This window comes from Vanellus vanellus, assembly GCF_965231255.1.
Source record: "Vanellus vanellus genome assembly, chromosome: 1".
NCBI lineage: Eukaryota > Metazoa > Chordata > Aves > Charadriiformes > Charadriidae > Vanellus > Vanellus vanellus.
In genome coordinates this window covers 67,409,701-67,426,913 of record NC_138905.1, presented here as the reverse complement: position 1 = coordinate 67,426,913, position 17,213 = coordinate 67,409,701, and the positions used below count along the sequence as shown (strand labels likewise).

The 17,213-nt window shown below is 42.4% G+C and overlaps 1 protein-coding gene across 4 annotated transcripts in view; it reads right to left on the bottom strand.

The window, feature by feature from the left end:
- DENND5B (DENN domain containing 5B) overlaps positions 1–17,213 on the bottom strand; it is a gene marked incomplete at its 5' end in the record, with an annotated part of 116,814 nt that overhangs the window by 38,295 nt on the left and 61,306 nt on the right. For all 4 annotated transcript variants that reach the window (XM_082481219.1, XM_082481220.1, XM_082481221.1 and 1 more), the window contains 2 exons: positions 3,357–3,544; positions 15,995–16,661. In XM_082481219.1, the coding sequence (XP_082337345.1) occupies positions 3,357–3,544; positions 15,995–16,661 (855 nt within the window). The remainder of the gene's footprint in view (positions 1–3,356; positions 3,545–15,994; positions 16,662–17,213) is intronic.

The following is a 17,213-nucleotide window of genomic DNA, read 5'->3' as shown; positions in this document are numbered from 1 at the left end:
CGGGTCCTCTGCTAAGCAGCCCTGTTTTCCTAGGGTGCTTCCAGACAGAAGGGTAAGAACACACATCTGCAGGAGTCTTTAGCTATGTTGCCTAGCCTGTGCCACTTCAGACTTCATTAAAGCTGAGGGACAACCGGATGGCAATTATTTAATGAAAAAATAGAGCCTCCTGCCCTCTCTAGCTCCCCCAGGACTTGCAGACCACAAATTTCCCGCTACAAAGATTTGTTATCCCCTCCCAGATGAGCCAAGGACACACCAGCAAGCAGGATGTGCAGCACCATTTCATAGCCCATGTAAATACTATTTGTGCGAATTACCACATCTCAAGGACACATTTATTTTACCAGGATCCAACTGCAAGAAGCCTCTGTAGCTGTGCTACCAAGGAACATGTTCAGCAAGAAAGATGAAGCTGCTACCAGCAAAGTTACAAAACAGGGACCCATGCAAATCCTTTGGGATCATGTCTGCGTATAGCTCCAGTGGGAGGTCAAGCCCTATTTCCCCGCTCCTCCCTACCCCCTGTTTCCATGGAGGCTTTTAATCTTGGCAATTCCTCTGCCTGAGATTTAAACAGAGTGCTCTTAGACAGCTTTGCTATGAATGGAGATGGATCTCAGCCCATAAGATTAAAGCTAAGTGAGGACATGAATCTAGCCAGCAGATACTTTTACTAGCAAAGCGTCAATGGGGGGAGGGAAGAACCCTATATAAAAATTAATTACATTGCAAATGCACCCTCAGGAATAATTGCAGAATGAAACACAGTAATTGATCTTCTGAACTGAGGCTTACATCTGAAATTCTCTGTCTGAGTGCAGTGTGCTGAATAAAATCTTAAACCAGGTCAGATTCCCAAGGTGCTGAGCTCTGAAGGGTTTTTACCCTGGCATAAAGATGCAGAACAAGAGATGCAGGAACCCACAGGGCAGCAGCAGCAGCAGGTCTTTGTTAGCCTGACCTGGCCATTAGCACAGCTTCTCCACCTTCTCCAAGGCACTTCTACTGTTCTTTACTTCTCACCAAACACTCTAGACTAATATCCAGATTATGTAAACAGAAAGGACTTATTTTCCTCCATTTCTGAAAAGGTTAATTTTCAGCAGGACAATACATTCCACTGCAAACGTGGTTATAATACATTGGATATTTTAGGGACGTGCTTGAGATTAATCACCTTTCACACAGATACTTTAGAGGGTATTCGGATTCATTTGGTAAAGCAGATGTGTCCCTTCAGATCACTTTTTCATAATAAATTTGGACTATACAAAGAAAAGCATTTCTTCACACAAAACAATTTCCTTTACTTAACTATACAGCTATTAAAGAGTTGTGGTATGCATTGGTACGGTTCTTTAGCTCAGGGACTGTCTTCTTATCTATCAATATTTCATTTCAAAGGCTTTTTAATTTCAGCTCTGCATATCATTTACAAAATTTGAAAAATGAGATTTGGATTCAGAACACCCTTGGGGAATTGGTCTCACTTCTCTCTTCAAAAACATCTGGTGATTAAAGTTAATGCAGAGAGATTAGTAACCTTAAGACAGCATGATGGCCAGTTGTTAGAATTTTTATCTCTAACAAACAAACGGTTTATATTTAGACCAAGAGCTTGAAAAGCTAGCTCCTGGCCTGAACAATAAAGGAATGCTAAAGCGAACAGCGCTTCATCACTGCTTGCATGTTTTTCTATTTTTTATTGTCTAGAGGAACTTGAGATTCAACATCTTCCCTGTTCAATACCCCTTTTTTCTTTCCCTTTCCCACAGTTACTGGACCTGTGGCATTTGTAAATGCTGTGCTGATATTTTTCACTCATTTGTTAAACATCGTAACAGGGGGCGGTTCCCACCCCACTATTATTCTTCCCTCACCGGCGATATTTAATTTGTTATTCCAGCAATACGGCAAGCCCGTCACATTACAATTTTAATTTAAGGAAAATGACAGCTTAATCTGCTAACCAAAAGCGTATGACTAATAATTTTAAAAATCACAGTAATTACATAATATTAGCACAGTTTTACTGAAAAGCGTAGCTAGATACCAGTCTTGTTTCCACACCAGCGCAAATTTCATGCCATTGGGCCATTTCACCCATGAGGTAAGACTTGATATGCACTGTTATATGCCACCAAGGCTAAGAATCAGTCACCTCCACCTCATACTTAAAACACACCTTTATTAAAAACCGTATTATGCTTGCCTTGCGTTTATTCCTGCTCTTCCACGTACAAACTCCCCCTCCTGCATATTCTCCTCTGCTGCTGCTCCCACCTGCCTTCTCAGTAAGAGCACCTATTTGCAGGCCTTAGGGACTCTGCCCCCAGGAGAGGTCCCTGCATGGAGCAGGGCACAGCAGTGCCACCGTCGTGAGGTGTTACAGCCATACAAACAGTTATTCTTAGGGTTCCCACTGATTTTAAGAAGAAACCCAAGTTAAAATGCATGGCACGCTCAAGAGATGGGTCCATTCACCATCTCAAATACAGACAGGCTACCCACGTCCCAAAGACTTCGCAGTACGGAGAGTGATCTGTGGTCAGGTTTAAATGCAAAGCAGTTTTAATCATTTTGGTCAAATTTGGAGGAGAAAAGTCTCCATTTCACTCTCTACCACCAGTGATTTTAAAACCTAGATTAGGAAGATGACCTTTCCTTCCTTTTTATCCTCTTTGGAAAACGTGATAGACCAGGCAAGGTTTTCACTTCCCATTGCATGGGAGGACAGAAGATCTTCAGTCCAAGAGACAATCATTGGAGTGAGTCCATATTTTAAAAGCATGTGTGTGTGTATGCCTTTAAGTTGTTCACAGTCACAGCACTAATGCAAATCTGGCTTGTTTGAGGCCAGGATGCTGGTCTAGTAACAGGCCTTGACCTAACCAGGAACACGTGGGCTCATCCATGGGTGGGACAAGGCTGGCAGGACAGGGCATGCTTCTCATCAGCAGTGGGGGGACAGGGACAGGTTTATGCCATCTAGCAACCGCAGCCGAGATCCAGTTTCATAAAGATCATCCCCGAACGAGATGCTCTTTAGCCCTCTATTGATAGGAGCGCAACACTGACAGGGTGACAAAACCTAGTGAGGGGAAAGCAAAGAAACTTCCACTGTCCCAACAAGAAGCAGAAGCATTTAGAAGTATAATTAGTGGCACTCATTAAATTCAGAAGCGGACCGAGGAGGACCGCAGAGACTTCCCCCACTACCTCACTCCTGCTGGCAAACAGTCTTCATGGTGCCAGAGAAGCCTCCCAACACCAGGCATGGCATTTTCCAGCAGGGATTCACACAAATATTAATAACACGTTTCAGGATAGCAACCCCAAAGGTGGAGACTGACCTCCTGAGGCAGCTCCAGCTTGGAGCGGTCGGTTCCCTCCTTGGACTGCAGCCCCATCAGGTAGGGGACAGGAGCATCCAGAAAATGCAGGAGAGAGGCAGGAAGGATGGGGACGTACACGTGCTGCCACTGAAACGGGAACAGCAGCGTCGTGATCCCCTCCGCCACCGTCATCAGACGCTGATAATCTAGACAGGGAGAGACAGAGAGACATTGAATTATCTTTCTGTGTTTTGCTTTTGAAATCTGGTTGGCAAGGACATCAGTGACAAAACAAGACAGAAACCATGTTTATATGGTAAGATGTTCTTTTGAAAATAAGACTACTTAAAAACCTTAACCATTACTTAATTCGTCAAAACTCATTACCCCCAGGAAGAAACTGCTGAGCATAAATATTCATATCTTATCTAGATCTATTCCGTCATTAAATTAATTTATTAAAAGGATACCAAAAGTTCTTTCTGTAGTACAGGATAATAATACTCTAATTCTATAAAAAGCCTGTATTTTTGTAAGGGGAAAGGAGGAGAATGAAGTGAATTTCAAGGAAACACCGTGGTTTCTTGCTTGCTCCTGCCTGCTTCTGCTCCACTTTCTACTACTTCTAAGGCTGAGTGTGCTTTCCAGAAGACTCGCCTTGGCCACATACCAGCAGAAGTTTACAGTCCCTAAGTATTTAAAAGCACTGCTTTTAAGTAAAATCCAAATAGAATCCTAATAGAAATCTAGTTCTCAAAAATATTCTGTTTAGCTAGCATATTTATATTGCATTATTTTCCCAAATTTGTATTTAATCCGCTAGTTCATTGCTTTGCAATGTTTTGGTTCAAGTAAATACATCATGCATTATTTTTTAAATTAAAATTTAATTCGATCCAGCTGAGCTGCAAGAATATTTCAGAATTCGGATAAGAGCAAATTATTTCTCAAATAACCAGCTGGCATGATGCAATACCACAACCTTTTTATTAATATAAATGAGGGAATCTAAATTTGAGAACAGAGATTTTTAAAATAAATAAATAAATAAAATCATACGTTGGTATTAAAGAGATGGCCATCCTTCTAGTGAATCTTAAGCTGCAGACAATCCACCAGGAAAAAAGGTAAAGACCCCTGGGTCTTGTACGCTGCTGGTGAATGAGAAGCCAGATGATTGCTTCTACTCCATATTACAGCAGCTTCTGCATTAATAATAACTCCTTCCAAGTTTCTAAGAACATGAAAATACTTAAACCCCGATTCCTTAGGAATCTTGACTTATCATGAAGCAGCAGCAGCACATCTCGTTTAACAGTAGTGGTTAAAGACAGGAACACCAAAGTGCAAGTTTGTTGGTGACTGAACTTGCACGAGGTGTGTGGCACAGACAAGAGACTGAGCCAGTTCCAGTTCCCATCCTGGGCCTCTGCCACTTGTGAAAGCTGCTCTTTGCTCTTTGCAAAAGGAGTTGTTCCCCCCAGCTTCAGTGAGTGTGTATGTCGTCAGTAACCAGCAAGAGCGGCAGAAGGGGTTTCTCCTCTATAGCTGCATCCAAAACCAGTTCTCATCCGTCCCAGGCAAGTCTCAAGAGCTTTGGCTTGAGCAACCAAAAGATTTTTCAGTCTCACCAAGGCCAGATCCAGATCCTTGGTAACACTTGTGTTGTTGCCTATCTCTCCTAGCCCACTCTGCCCTACTCCATGAAATTAAAGATATATGTATAAACACTCCAGCTTTGAGTCAGGTGAGAAGACTTTTTTACCCCACTACAGCCTCACAAAGTGCTTTTGCCTGGACAGGAACCCAGCCTGGCCCTTCCCATGTCCTCTGATACCCTGGCAGACATCAGCGACAGCAAAAGCTCTGTCATCTGACACTGCTCAGCTATTAGGAGGTCACTGGGAAGACACACTTGAATAAATATGCAAATTAAAACAACAAATTGCATAACCCATTCTCCTTCTTGCTAGCACCTCTCTGTGGAAAACCAGCCTTGATCTGCAGAAGGTCAGCCAGCAGGGCAAAAACATTTTTCATCTTGTCTTACTAATAGCTAGTCACTCAATCTTCAAAATGATTTTCATGCATACAAGTCAGTCTCAAGGTTACACCTCAAAACCATTCCCAGCTACAGATCAGCCATTTATGAATCCCTCCTTATGCAACCGTCTGTAATTATACAGGTCCATTTGCTGTCTTGTTGAGGAGCACTTACACAAATTCGACTTACAACACCTACTGGTGAAACTTAGGTGTCTCATAACATTTCATAACTCTGAAAGCTTTAAAGGTTCAAAAAAAATAAGTCAAATACAGAAAGTAGCATGTCTTAGTATGCATGAAACAATTTTAAAGTCTGTTCTGATCTACACAGTCATGTGAAATAATAGGTCTTCACATCAGTTCCAAGTATCTTTTTGGATAATGGCATTCAGCTCTGGAAATACATGCTCACCTTTCTTTGATGCTACTGATAATATATAACACGGTCATTAGCACAAGTTTTTTTAACCAATTTCCTATGAGGAAAGCTGTTTTTAAAGAAGTTAGTGATGACCAAATTACTAGGCTAATTGCTACCATCTAGCAATGCTTGTTACTGATCAGCAGAGATAAAAACCAATTATGTACCCAGCAGTTTTCACTGAAGAGAAGGAAGTTCCTAGGTTCCTTCAGAAAAATAATATTAAAAAACCTGGAAATGGTTCTTTTGATATTTGTTTAATGAATTAAGAAACTAGATACTTTTACTTTCAAGCCTGTACAAGGTTAGATGCCTATCCTGTAAGGCATAAAGCCTTTTTTGATGGAGAGATTCTTGCACCCATGAGCATTTGAGGAAAGCTTACGTGGTAACTGAGGACAACCTGGAAACAAGGAACTCCTCCATTTCTCCAAACCAGAGAGAGAAAAAGGAAAGGCAGAACAGAAAAAAAGGAAGGTGGGAAAGAATGCAACCAGATGGAAAAAACAGGGTTTGTACAGACTGTGTATGCTTGTGTCAAGCCAGAGAGTGTTTCCAGATCCGATCCCACTGCCACTACCGGGCTTTGATAACAATCCAACTGCAAGTCAAGTTTTGCCTGTTATTTTATGAATGAGAGGCCCAGGTAGGAAAACTATTCTCTGATCCTACTCCACCTTTAGAGCTAGAATAGATGATTAGATAGTATTCACCAGTTTAGGAAGTGTCTTTTGAGAAAGGCATGTTTGTTGAGCAGAGCAAGGACACAACAACCTTGTTTCCCACCTATCTGACATCAAGAAATATCTGGAAAAGACACAAAAAACTAAAAACACTGTCTGGGTGCTATCCACGGAAGGTCACAAACTCAGAGTGAACAAGGCAATTTCCTGAGATCTGTGAAATAAATCCCTTCTTCTCGGGGCTCACCCACCTCGTGCGGTGTATGCCACACTGGATGCAGTGAAATGCCCTGAGATGCCAAGAAGGCTACTCCTGACTGCTTTAAATGCAGGAGCAGAAGGTCACAGCCCAGAGTGATGGCCCACAGCTACAACTGCTGCCACCAGAGCAAAGATTTGATGCATGCAAAATCATCCTTGGATACAGAAATAAGTAGTGGACAGCGGAGACCTAAAACTGGGGCTTCCTCCCCTTCTCTTTGCTGCACAGCCCAGGACAGTGGAGAAAGGACTCAGAAGATGTGAAGACTTACTGAATGTCCCAAACAGCAGACATGTTTCTCTGCAGTGTGCAGATAGGCTCTTAAGTTTAAGTCTCTTTTATCCTGGATCTGCTTTCATATGATTTCTTCACCTCTCTTCCTTTCAGTTTTCATTTCTCCCCACTCCTGAGATGACGATAGCTTATACCACAGTATTTATTTTGCTTGGCAGCTATACCTTCTTCAGCTATTCTTCACCTTGCCTTCTTGGGACAGGCAACTATCCTGCCTTCTCCAGGACAGAGAACATCATTGAGCACAGCCCCTACACCAAGTTCTTCATGTTTAGAGTTAAATCTGCAATTCGTACGCAGGACATTTTCCAAGAGAAACAGTCTAAGGAGGATAATCCCAGGGCAAAGTGGGCCCTGTGGCTTCTATTCCAACTGCTGCCTCCTAACAACCACTTAGCTGGATTTGGCACGGATCTGTCTCGTACCCTTAACCTTCTCCCTACGCGAAGAAAAGGGCAACAGAGTCGAGTTCAAAGACTCTGGATCCAACCACTTTTTCTGGCAGCATCTGCCAGGGGCCCTTGGCCAAGTCCCCGCATCTCACTTCCCTGCACAGGACAAGTGACCGCCGCAGCAGGGACCTGCTGCACCGCAGGTTGGCAGCTCTGCTGTGTGAGTGCCACGTTACAGCCACGTTTTACAGACATCGGGTAACATTCACATGGCTCACAAGATACAACATAATGCTTAAAATGCAAACCCTGAGAGACTCCTGTATAATTACGAATCGCTATTTTGTGCTGGAGATGGAAACGATTTCAGCATTTGAACATCAATTCAGCATAAGTGTTTTTCTGAAAGAGGCCAAGATTTGACAAATATTTGTCTTGATGTTGATTCTCCATAACACAATAACAGGACAATAACCAATCAGCACGGTACCACAACAGATACTTCTGCATGCAGAAATATCTATGCCAAAGAGCTTAAAGTCCAAACACAGGCAGTGCTAAGAAAACAAAACAAAATAATCCTTCTCCTTTCATTTTACAGATTGGGTATAGAAGCTCTGAGATGTTAAGCAATTCACAAAGCTTAACATAAAAATTGCTTTTCCTGCTACAAAGGAGTCTGATATGTCAAAATCCTTCCCATGCTGCAAGCAAAGCGAAACCAAGATCCTTTTGAGAGGAGAAAGGGACATCAATGTTACCCCTGCCCAGAACAGCTAAGATCTCCCTCATTCAAGTGCTACCTCCAAACCAGGTTCAAATGTTTGGTTGTAATCAAACAGAAGAGAATTTCATCTGGGACCCTCTCAGCAAATGCCCAACCACAGGATTTTTGAGTATAAGGCATGTGTAAGAGCACATACACGCTCATTCAAACCAGAAATGGCGTTCCTGCAGTGATCAGTACAGTGTTATTCTAGTTTCAACACACCCAGCCTTACTGATGAAAGAACAACTCAGCAGTTTTCCAACTCTCTGTTCCAGTAACCTACCAAAGGTAAGGTAGAAATCCAACTGCAGAGCTGGAATCTCAGCCTGGTTCTTCTAAATCCAGTATAATGCTTTAAAAATAGACCTTGCTTCCTCTTTCCTTTCCTTTTTAAGTCCTGCTTTACATACAATTTGAAAGCACTTGGAAGCATTTGAAAAGACGGGTTACCTGGACACCACTTCCTTTCCTCTACTGCTTTTTGAACATGTATAAAGTGTAACCGCAGCTTTGCAAAGCCATGTATTTAAATATGTATCCTGGAAGATGATAATCAGATGATGTTCTCAAAGAGTACCTTATCAAAAGGAACAAAACAATTCTAAGCAATAGTTTTAAATTAACCAAAGCCAACAACAGAGAAAAAAAATAATAAAAAAAATAAATCAATAAACCTTAATGAATAAGAGCTAATTCTTCAGTGGGAAACACCTGAGCCAGCTTTCAAACATTGCTGTGACTAATAGCTTTTCTATATGCTCCCTCTTCACTCGAAGTATTAGAAGCAACTGCTGTTCAACAGCTACTTTTTGTAACACTATGTGGATTAGCTGAGCCAGGTATATTGGAAAAACTGGAAAATAAAAATTAATATTTTGCTTTGAGCTCTGAGCATGAGTCAGGAATGGCGCATGACAGTTATGGGACCTGTCTAGTGGCTCGGTACCTTCAGATCTGCAATGTTTATATATAGCATACTGCAGATGAAAAAGGAAATCTGAAATTCACATCTGAGACAAAAATTGCTTATGAAAGCAAAGGTTTTCAGATCAGATCTCAACAGCTCCACAGAAGCAAAGCATATAAGTCTCACAGACTTCAAAGCGCCCTGGAAGCTTCCATCGTTCACTTGGTTTGTATACCGGCAACTGCGATGACTGACAAGCCAGCCCAGGTGATTTTCAAGAGACGTTCAGATAAAATGCACAAAAATGCTTCAGGAAATGTTTATTCACCATAGAAATCGCCTTGCATCAGTGCTGCTTTCCGGAACTTGGACAGGTTGGTGACACAGGGCTGTAAAACCAGCAAATTGTCCTGGGGAAACGACCCATGACATCTCAGTGCCCTTTATCCCCCACAGAAGAGTTTATTTACCAGCAAGTGACACAGTACATGAGTAACAAGATAAAAGCAGAGCGGTGATTTATGCAAAGCTGAATAAACATATTTTCTTAAACAGGGTGATCAGGATGAGCCTGCATCTAATTGCCTGAACTAAGAATTAGCCTCTCAGCCCGGGGGTCAACTCTGCCCCAAGGGAAACATCCGGAGGCTGATGTTCACCGAGGCCAATTCTTCCCATTTTCCCTTGTTGGCAAATGCTTAATGGAAAAAAAAAAAAATCACTTCCACTTCAATAAATTTCCATTTATACGATTTACCCATGTCACAGCCTGCCATCAGTGGTTCAGCATAAATTAGTTTATGATTAAGAGCCACCTTAAGAATTAATTCACAGGAAAACCTGAATTAGCTCCCATTACCAGCACGGTTAAGCCTCCGAGAGCAGGGCAGAAGTCTGTGAGAAGCTGACAAGGTGGCAGCAGGACACACGAAGATGCCCCTGACAACACAGGGAGCCCCTTGCTCGTCCCTGTGGTCAGCGGCTCTGGGCCAGGGCAGCAGGGTGGTGGTGGGGGGCACAGCCTCCAGCAGGCAACAACTTTGCTCAAGACCACTTTTGACTGCCGTGTTATTTATCTGGCGTTTGCCATAGTTGGAATGTAAAGGCCTCACTTAACTCCCCACCCCTCCCACCCCCCCTTCTTAAAACGTAAAGATGTTTTTACAATGGAAACTCACAAGATCCAATTAAAAAAAGTGGAGAGGTGGTGGGGTGCGTGTGTGTGCGCACAGTGTTAAAAGCAGTTGCCAATCTTTGTCTACACTTCATTGTGAAGAGAAAGAGGAGTGGGGCTGTGGTACAGACCTGTACTGGCTCCTTCTCCTTGTTTCCAGCTGCTTTAAAAACTTGACTTTTCAGGCAGTATTGACTTCAGCTAGCAAAATTCCACAACTTTTAATGAAACAACGTTTTTTGTCTTTCCACCCAAGTTAAAAACCAAAAGGATATTTGATTCTTTGATTATTCTATCCATTTACTTGTCTCCTTTCCAGGGGAATATGCACTGCAGTCTCCTCTGACTGTGGTGCTCTTGAGGCCCTAAACCATCTCTCTCGCAGCATAGACACATTTTGTCCCATGTACATTGTTCACCATTAGCTCTGCAATACCTTGCCATTGGTTTTGATGAATACCAGTTTGGAGTGCAACTATTTAAATAACAAGCAGAGGAGAGCACAGATTTTCTATTTAACTACTTGGTGTAAAAATGCCTTAAAAGGCAAACACATAATGCATGTATTCGTTTTAAGAAATCTCCCCCAAAACAGACCTCTTAAGAAAGATCTTTCAGACACCACCTTTTCCTAAGCGATGACTATATATATGCATAGTAATTTGTATTATAATTTCTAAGATTGAAAAAAAAAACCAATGCAAAGAATATTTCAACCTTTGAGGAGCAATTACTCAAGCCCTTTGAAAAACAACTTGGGAAATGCTCAAAATTCTAAGGAATAAAAAGAGCCTAAGCTCTAAGAAGTTTATCTTTGTCTCATCCACACGTTCCCTCTCATGTTTAAATCCCTAGAAAGGCAGACACACGAAATGGATTGCCGAGGTTTCCGCAGAGCCCACAGTTTAATTCATCTCTCTCCAGCAGACATCTCATGCCAGTGGCGTTTTGTTACCGATCCTTGGGAAATTGTAGCAGCTATCGCAGAGTGTTATTAACTTGGACACCGCTGGAAGCCTGGACGTTCACAATACCCTTACATCCTCACGGTCGAACGGGACAGCTGTGCTCTGAATAAAATGAAGGGCACTTGCAGGAGTATTCATTTCTATGACTGAATAAACTATAATAAAACTACAACAGCAAGTTTGTTTCATAACAGAGAGGCTGTAAGCCCCAAGCTTACACACTGCTATGTATGTGCTACACCGTGTGCCTTGTTTAGTGATAACGAGTATGACTCTATATCACTTTTTTTTTTTCTGCTTTATTGGGAGTCTCGTAGCTCTCATGTCCTTCCTTTGAAAGTCACAGGAACACATTATAATCCAAGCTTTGATTTTTAGAGGGTGAAGTTTATAAGGCTGCAAACCAAAGGCTGCACCCTGAAGAATTGCAGGGAAAAAATATCTAATCCCTCCCCTTGGTTTAGAAAGCCCCATTGTTAAAATTTGGCCCTATTTAAACTTAAAAGTATTCTCTATACACAGCACGACTTAACCTCAAGCCACAGGAGTTCTGCTTGTAGTGCTTTCAGGTACAGCTTTCTGTATCACCTTTGGAGGCCAAACTCAGCACTTAGAGCAGTCTATTACATCTACCCACCAACAGTGATTTTGATTAACTCCCCGGAAGTCCACGCTGTCTCCGTTAACAGTAAGAGCTTGTCTTTTCAGCCTTGCCATTAAGGGCGCAAGCGCAGGTCTTTGCCAGTTACCCAGCTATCCTCACCTTGTTCTGCGTTTTGCCCTAACGCTGCCACAGCACCATTTGCTGCTCCTCAGCTGCACAGACATTTTACATCTTCAGACTGAAATGCTTTGGTCATAGCGGCTTTTGTCCCACAACACAATTATCCACACCACCAGTTCCCAAACTGTAGTTTGTAAAGTCACAGTGAGACCTCTGTAGCACCAGGCTGCTTTAAAGTTTAAACTGTAAACTCGAGAGAAATTGAGGATTAAGGTAGTTGCCTGCAGTCCAAAACGTTTGGGAATGAAAGAGCTTAAAAAATGAGCTCATCATTCTTTTACATCAGTCTCTCCACCCCTCTGCTTGACCGCCACAGCTGCAAAGTGAAGTTACAGTCCACTGCAATCCCTTCATTTTCCTAAGTGACGGGATACCACTCACCTGTAAAACACCATGAACAGAGCAACTAGATACCCCAAGTTGACAGTAGCGGCCATGGTACAAACAGCTACCAATTGGTCCTGTCCCCACCCCAGAGCTGTGCCAGACACTCATATTGTGCTGGGACGTGTCCAGGGCAAGTTGGGTAACGTCACCCAACACCCTCACCTCTTCATTTAGTTGGATGCCTTTGTTCAGGCTGCTGGAAACATTATGCCTCAGCTACAAGGTTAAAAATAAAGCTTTTCATCATCAACTCATAGTTCACTAGAAAAAAACCACTCCAGAAAAGCCTGTACAGTCTCTGTGCAACCTTCCTGCCAGCCCTTTGCTGCTGTTATCACCAACTAGGTGCCACTCCACTTGACCACCATCCTTCCCACAGGCAGCCCACTGCCCATGCTTGCCTATGAAGTTTCAAACTACAGCTGTTTGACCAGTTGTTCCCAGTGTTTGCATTTTTCATACTCCTCCGACTCTTTCTTGGCCACAAAAAGTAATCTGCCCTTAGTGGACAGACATTTAGCAAGAAGTTTAAGGTTCTCAGTAGACAACAAGCAGGCTCATTGTATGGTCAGGGCTGTGCAACAATTTATATTTTAAATCAAATTTCCAAAAGAAGTCTTTAATCTTTAAAAAGAGGAACAAAAATTTTGGCAAGCTTGAATGAAAAGCTTCCTTCCAACGGGGCTAGGAGAACCACAAAAAAGTCAGCTTACATTTCCCATACATGTTATTAGCAGCTCTCTCACTGAAATAAGTTTGGTGAACTGAAGTAGGTTTTGCTCCAGTGCTCTGTTTTCTTGAGTATTGTAGCATTTCAGTGAATTCTGACCTTGGGTGAATAATGCTGTCTTGCTTGAAATTGCACCCTGTGGACGCAAGACCATCTTCTACTAATCTGTTGTTGAGTTTGGGAAGGTTGCAGCAAGGCCAAGCCACTGGAAACCTAGTCTAGAGTCCTTCCACTTTAAAGCAGAAAGGGAAGGAAGGATGAATTTGCAAAATCACCCTCTCATTTGTTACTTTGGAACAAGAAATAGGTAAGCCAAAACCTTTTCATCTTTTGCCTTGAAAGAACTTGGGAGTTAAGAAAGCGTTTCTCCCTGATGGATCTCAAAGCTTAGAGAGGAGACTTCAGTAGTATCTAGCCTAGTTATATCTCAAATAGGAAAAGAGCTGCTTTGTTTTTCTCTTTCAGGAATTGCAAGACTGACATTTAAAAGAAGCCGCAGTACACAATCAGCCAAGCACTCAGCTATCAGGATATGCCAAAACTGAGGCTTTGCACTTGACCTCCACTCCACATTCCTCACCTCTGGGAACCAGCATTACGATGCTATTTACATAATCACAGAATTTCCCTAATACAACTGTATGCTTTTCCCCATGCACCATCAAGTTGTGTCTATAGTAGATAGGGAAGTAAAGGTTATGTCAAGGACATCCCTAGATTCACCAGTAAGGGGGGTGGGGGTAGATAATCTTAATTTTGGAGGGTGGAGAGGATTAATTCTCACTGTCTCATTTTTCCTTAAAAAAATCCAACCCAAACGACAGTGAAAACAAACAAAACAAGTAAACCCTTAAACTATAGCCAGTAATTGAAAACAAACAAACAAGCAAACAAAACACTTATAAATTTAACTTCTGATAGCACTGAAAATTGAGTCAAAATTATTTAGTGGATATTTTCCATTTGTCTCAAGGACTATTACAAAAAGTAATGCATACGCAGGTTGCTCTCCATCTGCACAAAACATTACTAAAATGTAATCTGACAAGCAGATTTTTCCTAATGCTACTGGCTTACAGTAAAAAAAAAAAAAAAAAAACCAAAACAAAACAAAACCAAAAAACTCTCAGTTTTCAGTGAGTCCATAAGCAGGCACCAGGGCGGGAATGACGAGCAGGGACGGGGAGACATTTCAGTGGTGTTGCTGCTTAATGTTGAAACCCAGTGTCAAGTGGCAAAAGCAGCACGATTTAAACTGAGGAAGAAAAGGGTAAGCACACGCACACAGAAGAAGAAGGGAGGGGGGAAGCAGCCTAATCAAAACTAACAGCAGGATTTCTGCTCACACTTCAAACCGAGAGCAGATAAAGCCCTTCATTTTCGGTTCTTGAAAGCAAACCCCTGGAGTTCATGTGGTGAAGTGCTCTGCAAAGAACTAGCAAACCTTTGAATTCAGTCATTTGCAGAACTACCCTCCTTCCACCTCCCTGAAAATTTTTCCCATTCTCAGTCATTTATTCATTAGTATTACTATTACGCACTTACTAACCTTTTCTTTTATATGACAAACCCAAGCGTTCACTTTTGAAGCCTGAAGGTTCATTACCTTCATCACCTGTCATTTTAGACAACTTCCATTCCTCTCTCTCCTCTCCATTTCAAGCTGTCTGTTGCTTGAATCACATCTCTTGAGAAGTCCAGGTATTCAGCATCATTTCTTCTTTTTCTTAAAAGGTATACCTACCTCCTGGCTTAATGTCGTTCATTCTAGCCTGATGAAACCACTGCCCCCCAAATTTTTTCCCTGAGGCACATTTTATTAATTTAGGGTCAGCATCACAGAAGCCATCTGGGAACCCAGATAATATGGACAGGCATCCAGCGAGACTTGGAGGAACCTCCAAAAAACCTGGACAACCCCTTGAAAGTCAGCAGGAAACTTGACTTGTTCGGGCACTCTGGTGTATTGCAACTGTTGCAGCACGTACCTTTTGGTACCCAAATACCACCAGAGCCAGACTCACAGCAACCAACATCATACAGGAAACAGTAATAGGGGTGTAAAACCTCAGAGCATGCCTAGCGCTGCCAAGATTCCCAAAACTTGTAGCAGAGTTTGCACTATTGCAGAAAGACACAATCAGAAGAGAAAAGGCACGGGCCAGATTTTCAGATACTTGCTGGCATACTTCAATGTGGACAGGCTCTGTGCAAGCAACGTCTGCCAACACTACAAGCCCTTGCCAACTGTAGTCTTAAGTGTCTCAAAAAGAAATACCAGCACCCTGGCCAGAAAAGTTCCCAAATATTTCAAGTAGGACTACGAAGGGATGCTCTGTTCCAACCCAGCATTAGAACTTCAGCTTCTAAGCGCTAAAAAGCTCTCAGTGCTTTTAAGCAGAACGTATCTATCATACAGGAGGGAGGAAACCTCACCGAACTTCAATATGCTGCTGAAAAAAAAAAAAAGTACCAAGAGTGTTTTCTGCAAGATGTACTACTTTCTGATGGTATTTTTGCAGAAGATAGGATTAGTTTCATGCTGTCTCACAGCATGATCAAGGGCAATGTAAGGATAATAAGTGAATTCTATAGCTAGCTGTCACAAGTGACAAATACAATGCATAATTAAACAAGCAGCACCTAGACTGCCTGGAGGAAACAATTATTTAGTGCTTTCATTAGGACAGACTCATTTCTCTCACATTTTTTCATTACATTCTCACTTTTCACAAATCTGCGGAAAATCAACAGCTTTATATTAGCTCCTGTGGCTGCAGCTGCCCAGGAACTGCCCGCTGGGAACACATCCAACATGCACCACCGGACGAGTGCCCACCTTGTGAGTACAGAAGGATCTGCATCTCCAGAAGAACACAGGTGAAAACCTGGACCAGGTTCTCCAGGCCCAGCAGCTCGAAGACCTCCCGCAGTGGGTAGTCAGAGAGCGGCAGCTCGTTGGGCCCAGGTCTCTGGCAAATGATGGGCTCGTAAACCCCATAAAACTTCAGCGACCTCCCCGGGGGTGGTAGGGGCACCTCATAGAGGATGTTGTGGATGTAGCTCTCCAGGGGCAGAGGTGGTGGCTGCTGGGAGGTCACCGCCTTATAGAGCTGGATCAGGAACTTCTTGCAGGCTTGCATGAAGGGCAGAGGGGTGATGAGGCATATGCATTTGGAGACGTACAGCGTGTCTCTGGTGATGTCATAGGAGTTGTACCGCTGGAGTTTAGCAAGAGAAGTGGCATCGCCCTCATCGATGCTGCTGGCCAGGGAGTCCATGCTGCACGACGAGGAGGCGCAAACGCTGCTGTATTGCTCTGCGTTGTGCATCTGGTAGAGTGTTTGCATGGCTGTGCAGATCTGCTTGCTTGTGACCTCCTCATAGAACGTGAGCACAAACCCGTATGTACGAGAGCCGTCTTCTCTGGTGATGATGAACGAATGGAGCTGTGGATCTCTGTTATCTGCCTGTGTCCTGAAAGACAGCCCTTTGGGCATACACAGCTGAAAAAAAAAGAGAAAAGAAATAGATATAGTTATCTAAGCTGCAACTTTATTTTGTTACTTTTGCTTTACAGGCACATTGTTTTTTTCAACTGCATCATAACAAGCCATTTATCATTAAACATAATCCCCCTGGGAAGCAGCCCAAGAACAAACAGCCTTAAACTGATGCTACTTTAAAGAAGCGACTAGCATGACCAAAGAAAGAAAAACATCCTCCAAAATCACCCATCTATTAAGTCATCATGAAATTATTTTCATTACTTCGTAAAATTATTTTCACTACCGAATAGCATTTGTCTCATTTACTTAAGCATCATATAAAGGTAGCCAATTTTGTTCTCATTCACATATATTGTTCCCACAGTATTTTAAAATCAGAGCGCCAAGGGAGCATCTTATACCACTGAATTAAAATTACAGATTTCTTGAAATTCTTTGATCTTCCCTAATTTTCTTAAAAGAAAGCAAAACAATTGACTGACAGCTATTACATTTACTTTCTTCCTTAAGTGCTACAAAATAGCTTACATTGGAGGAAGAAAGGAGGTG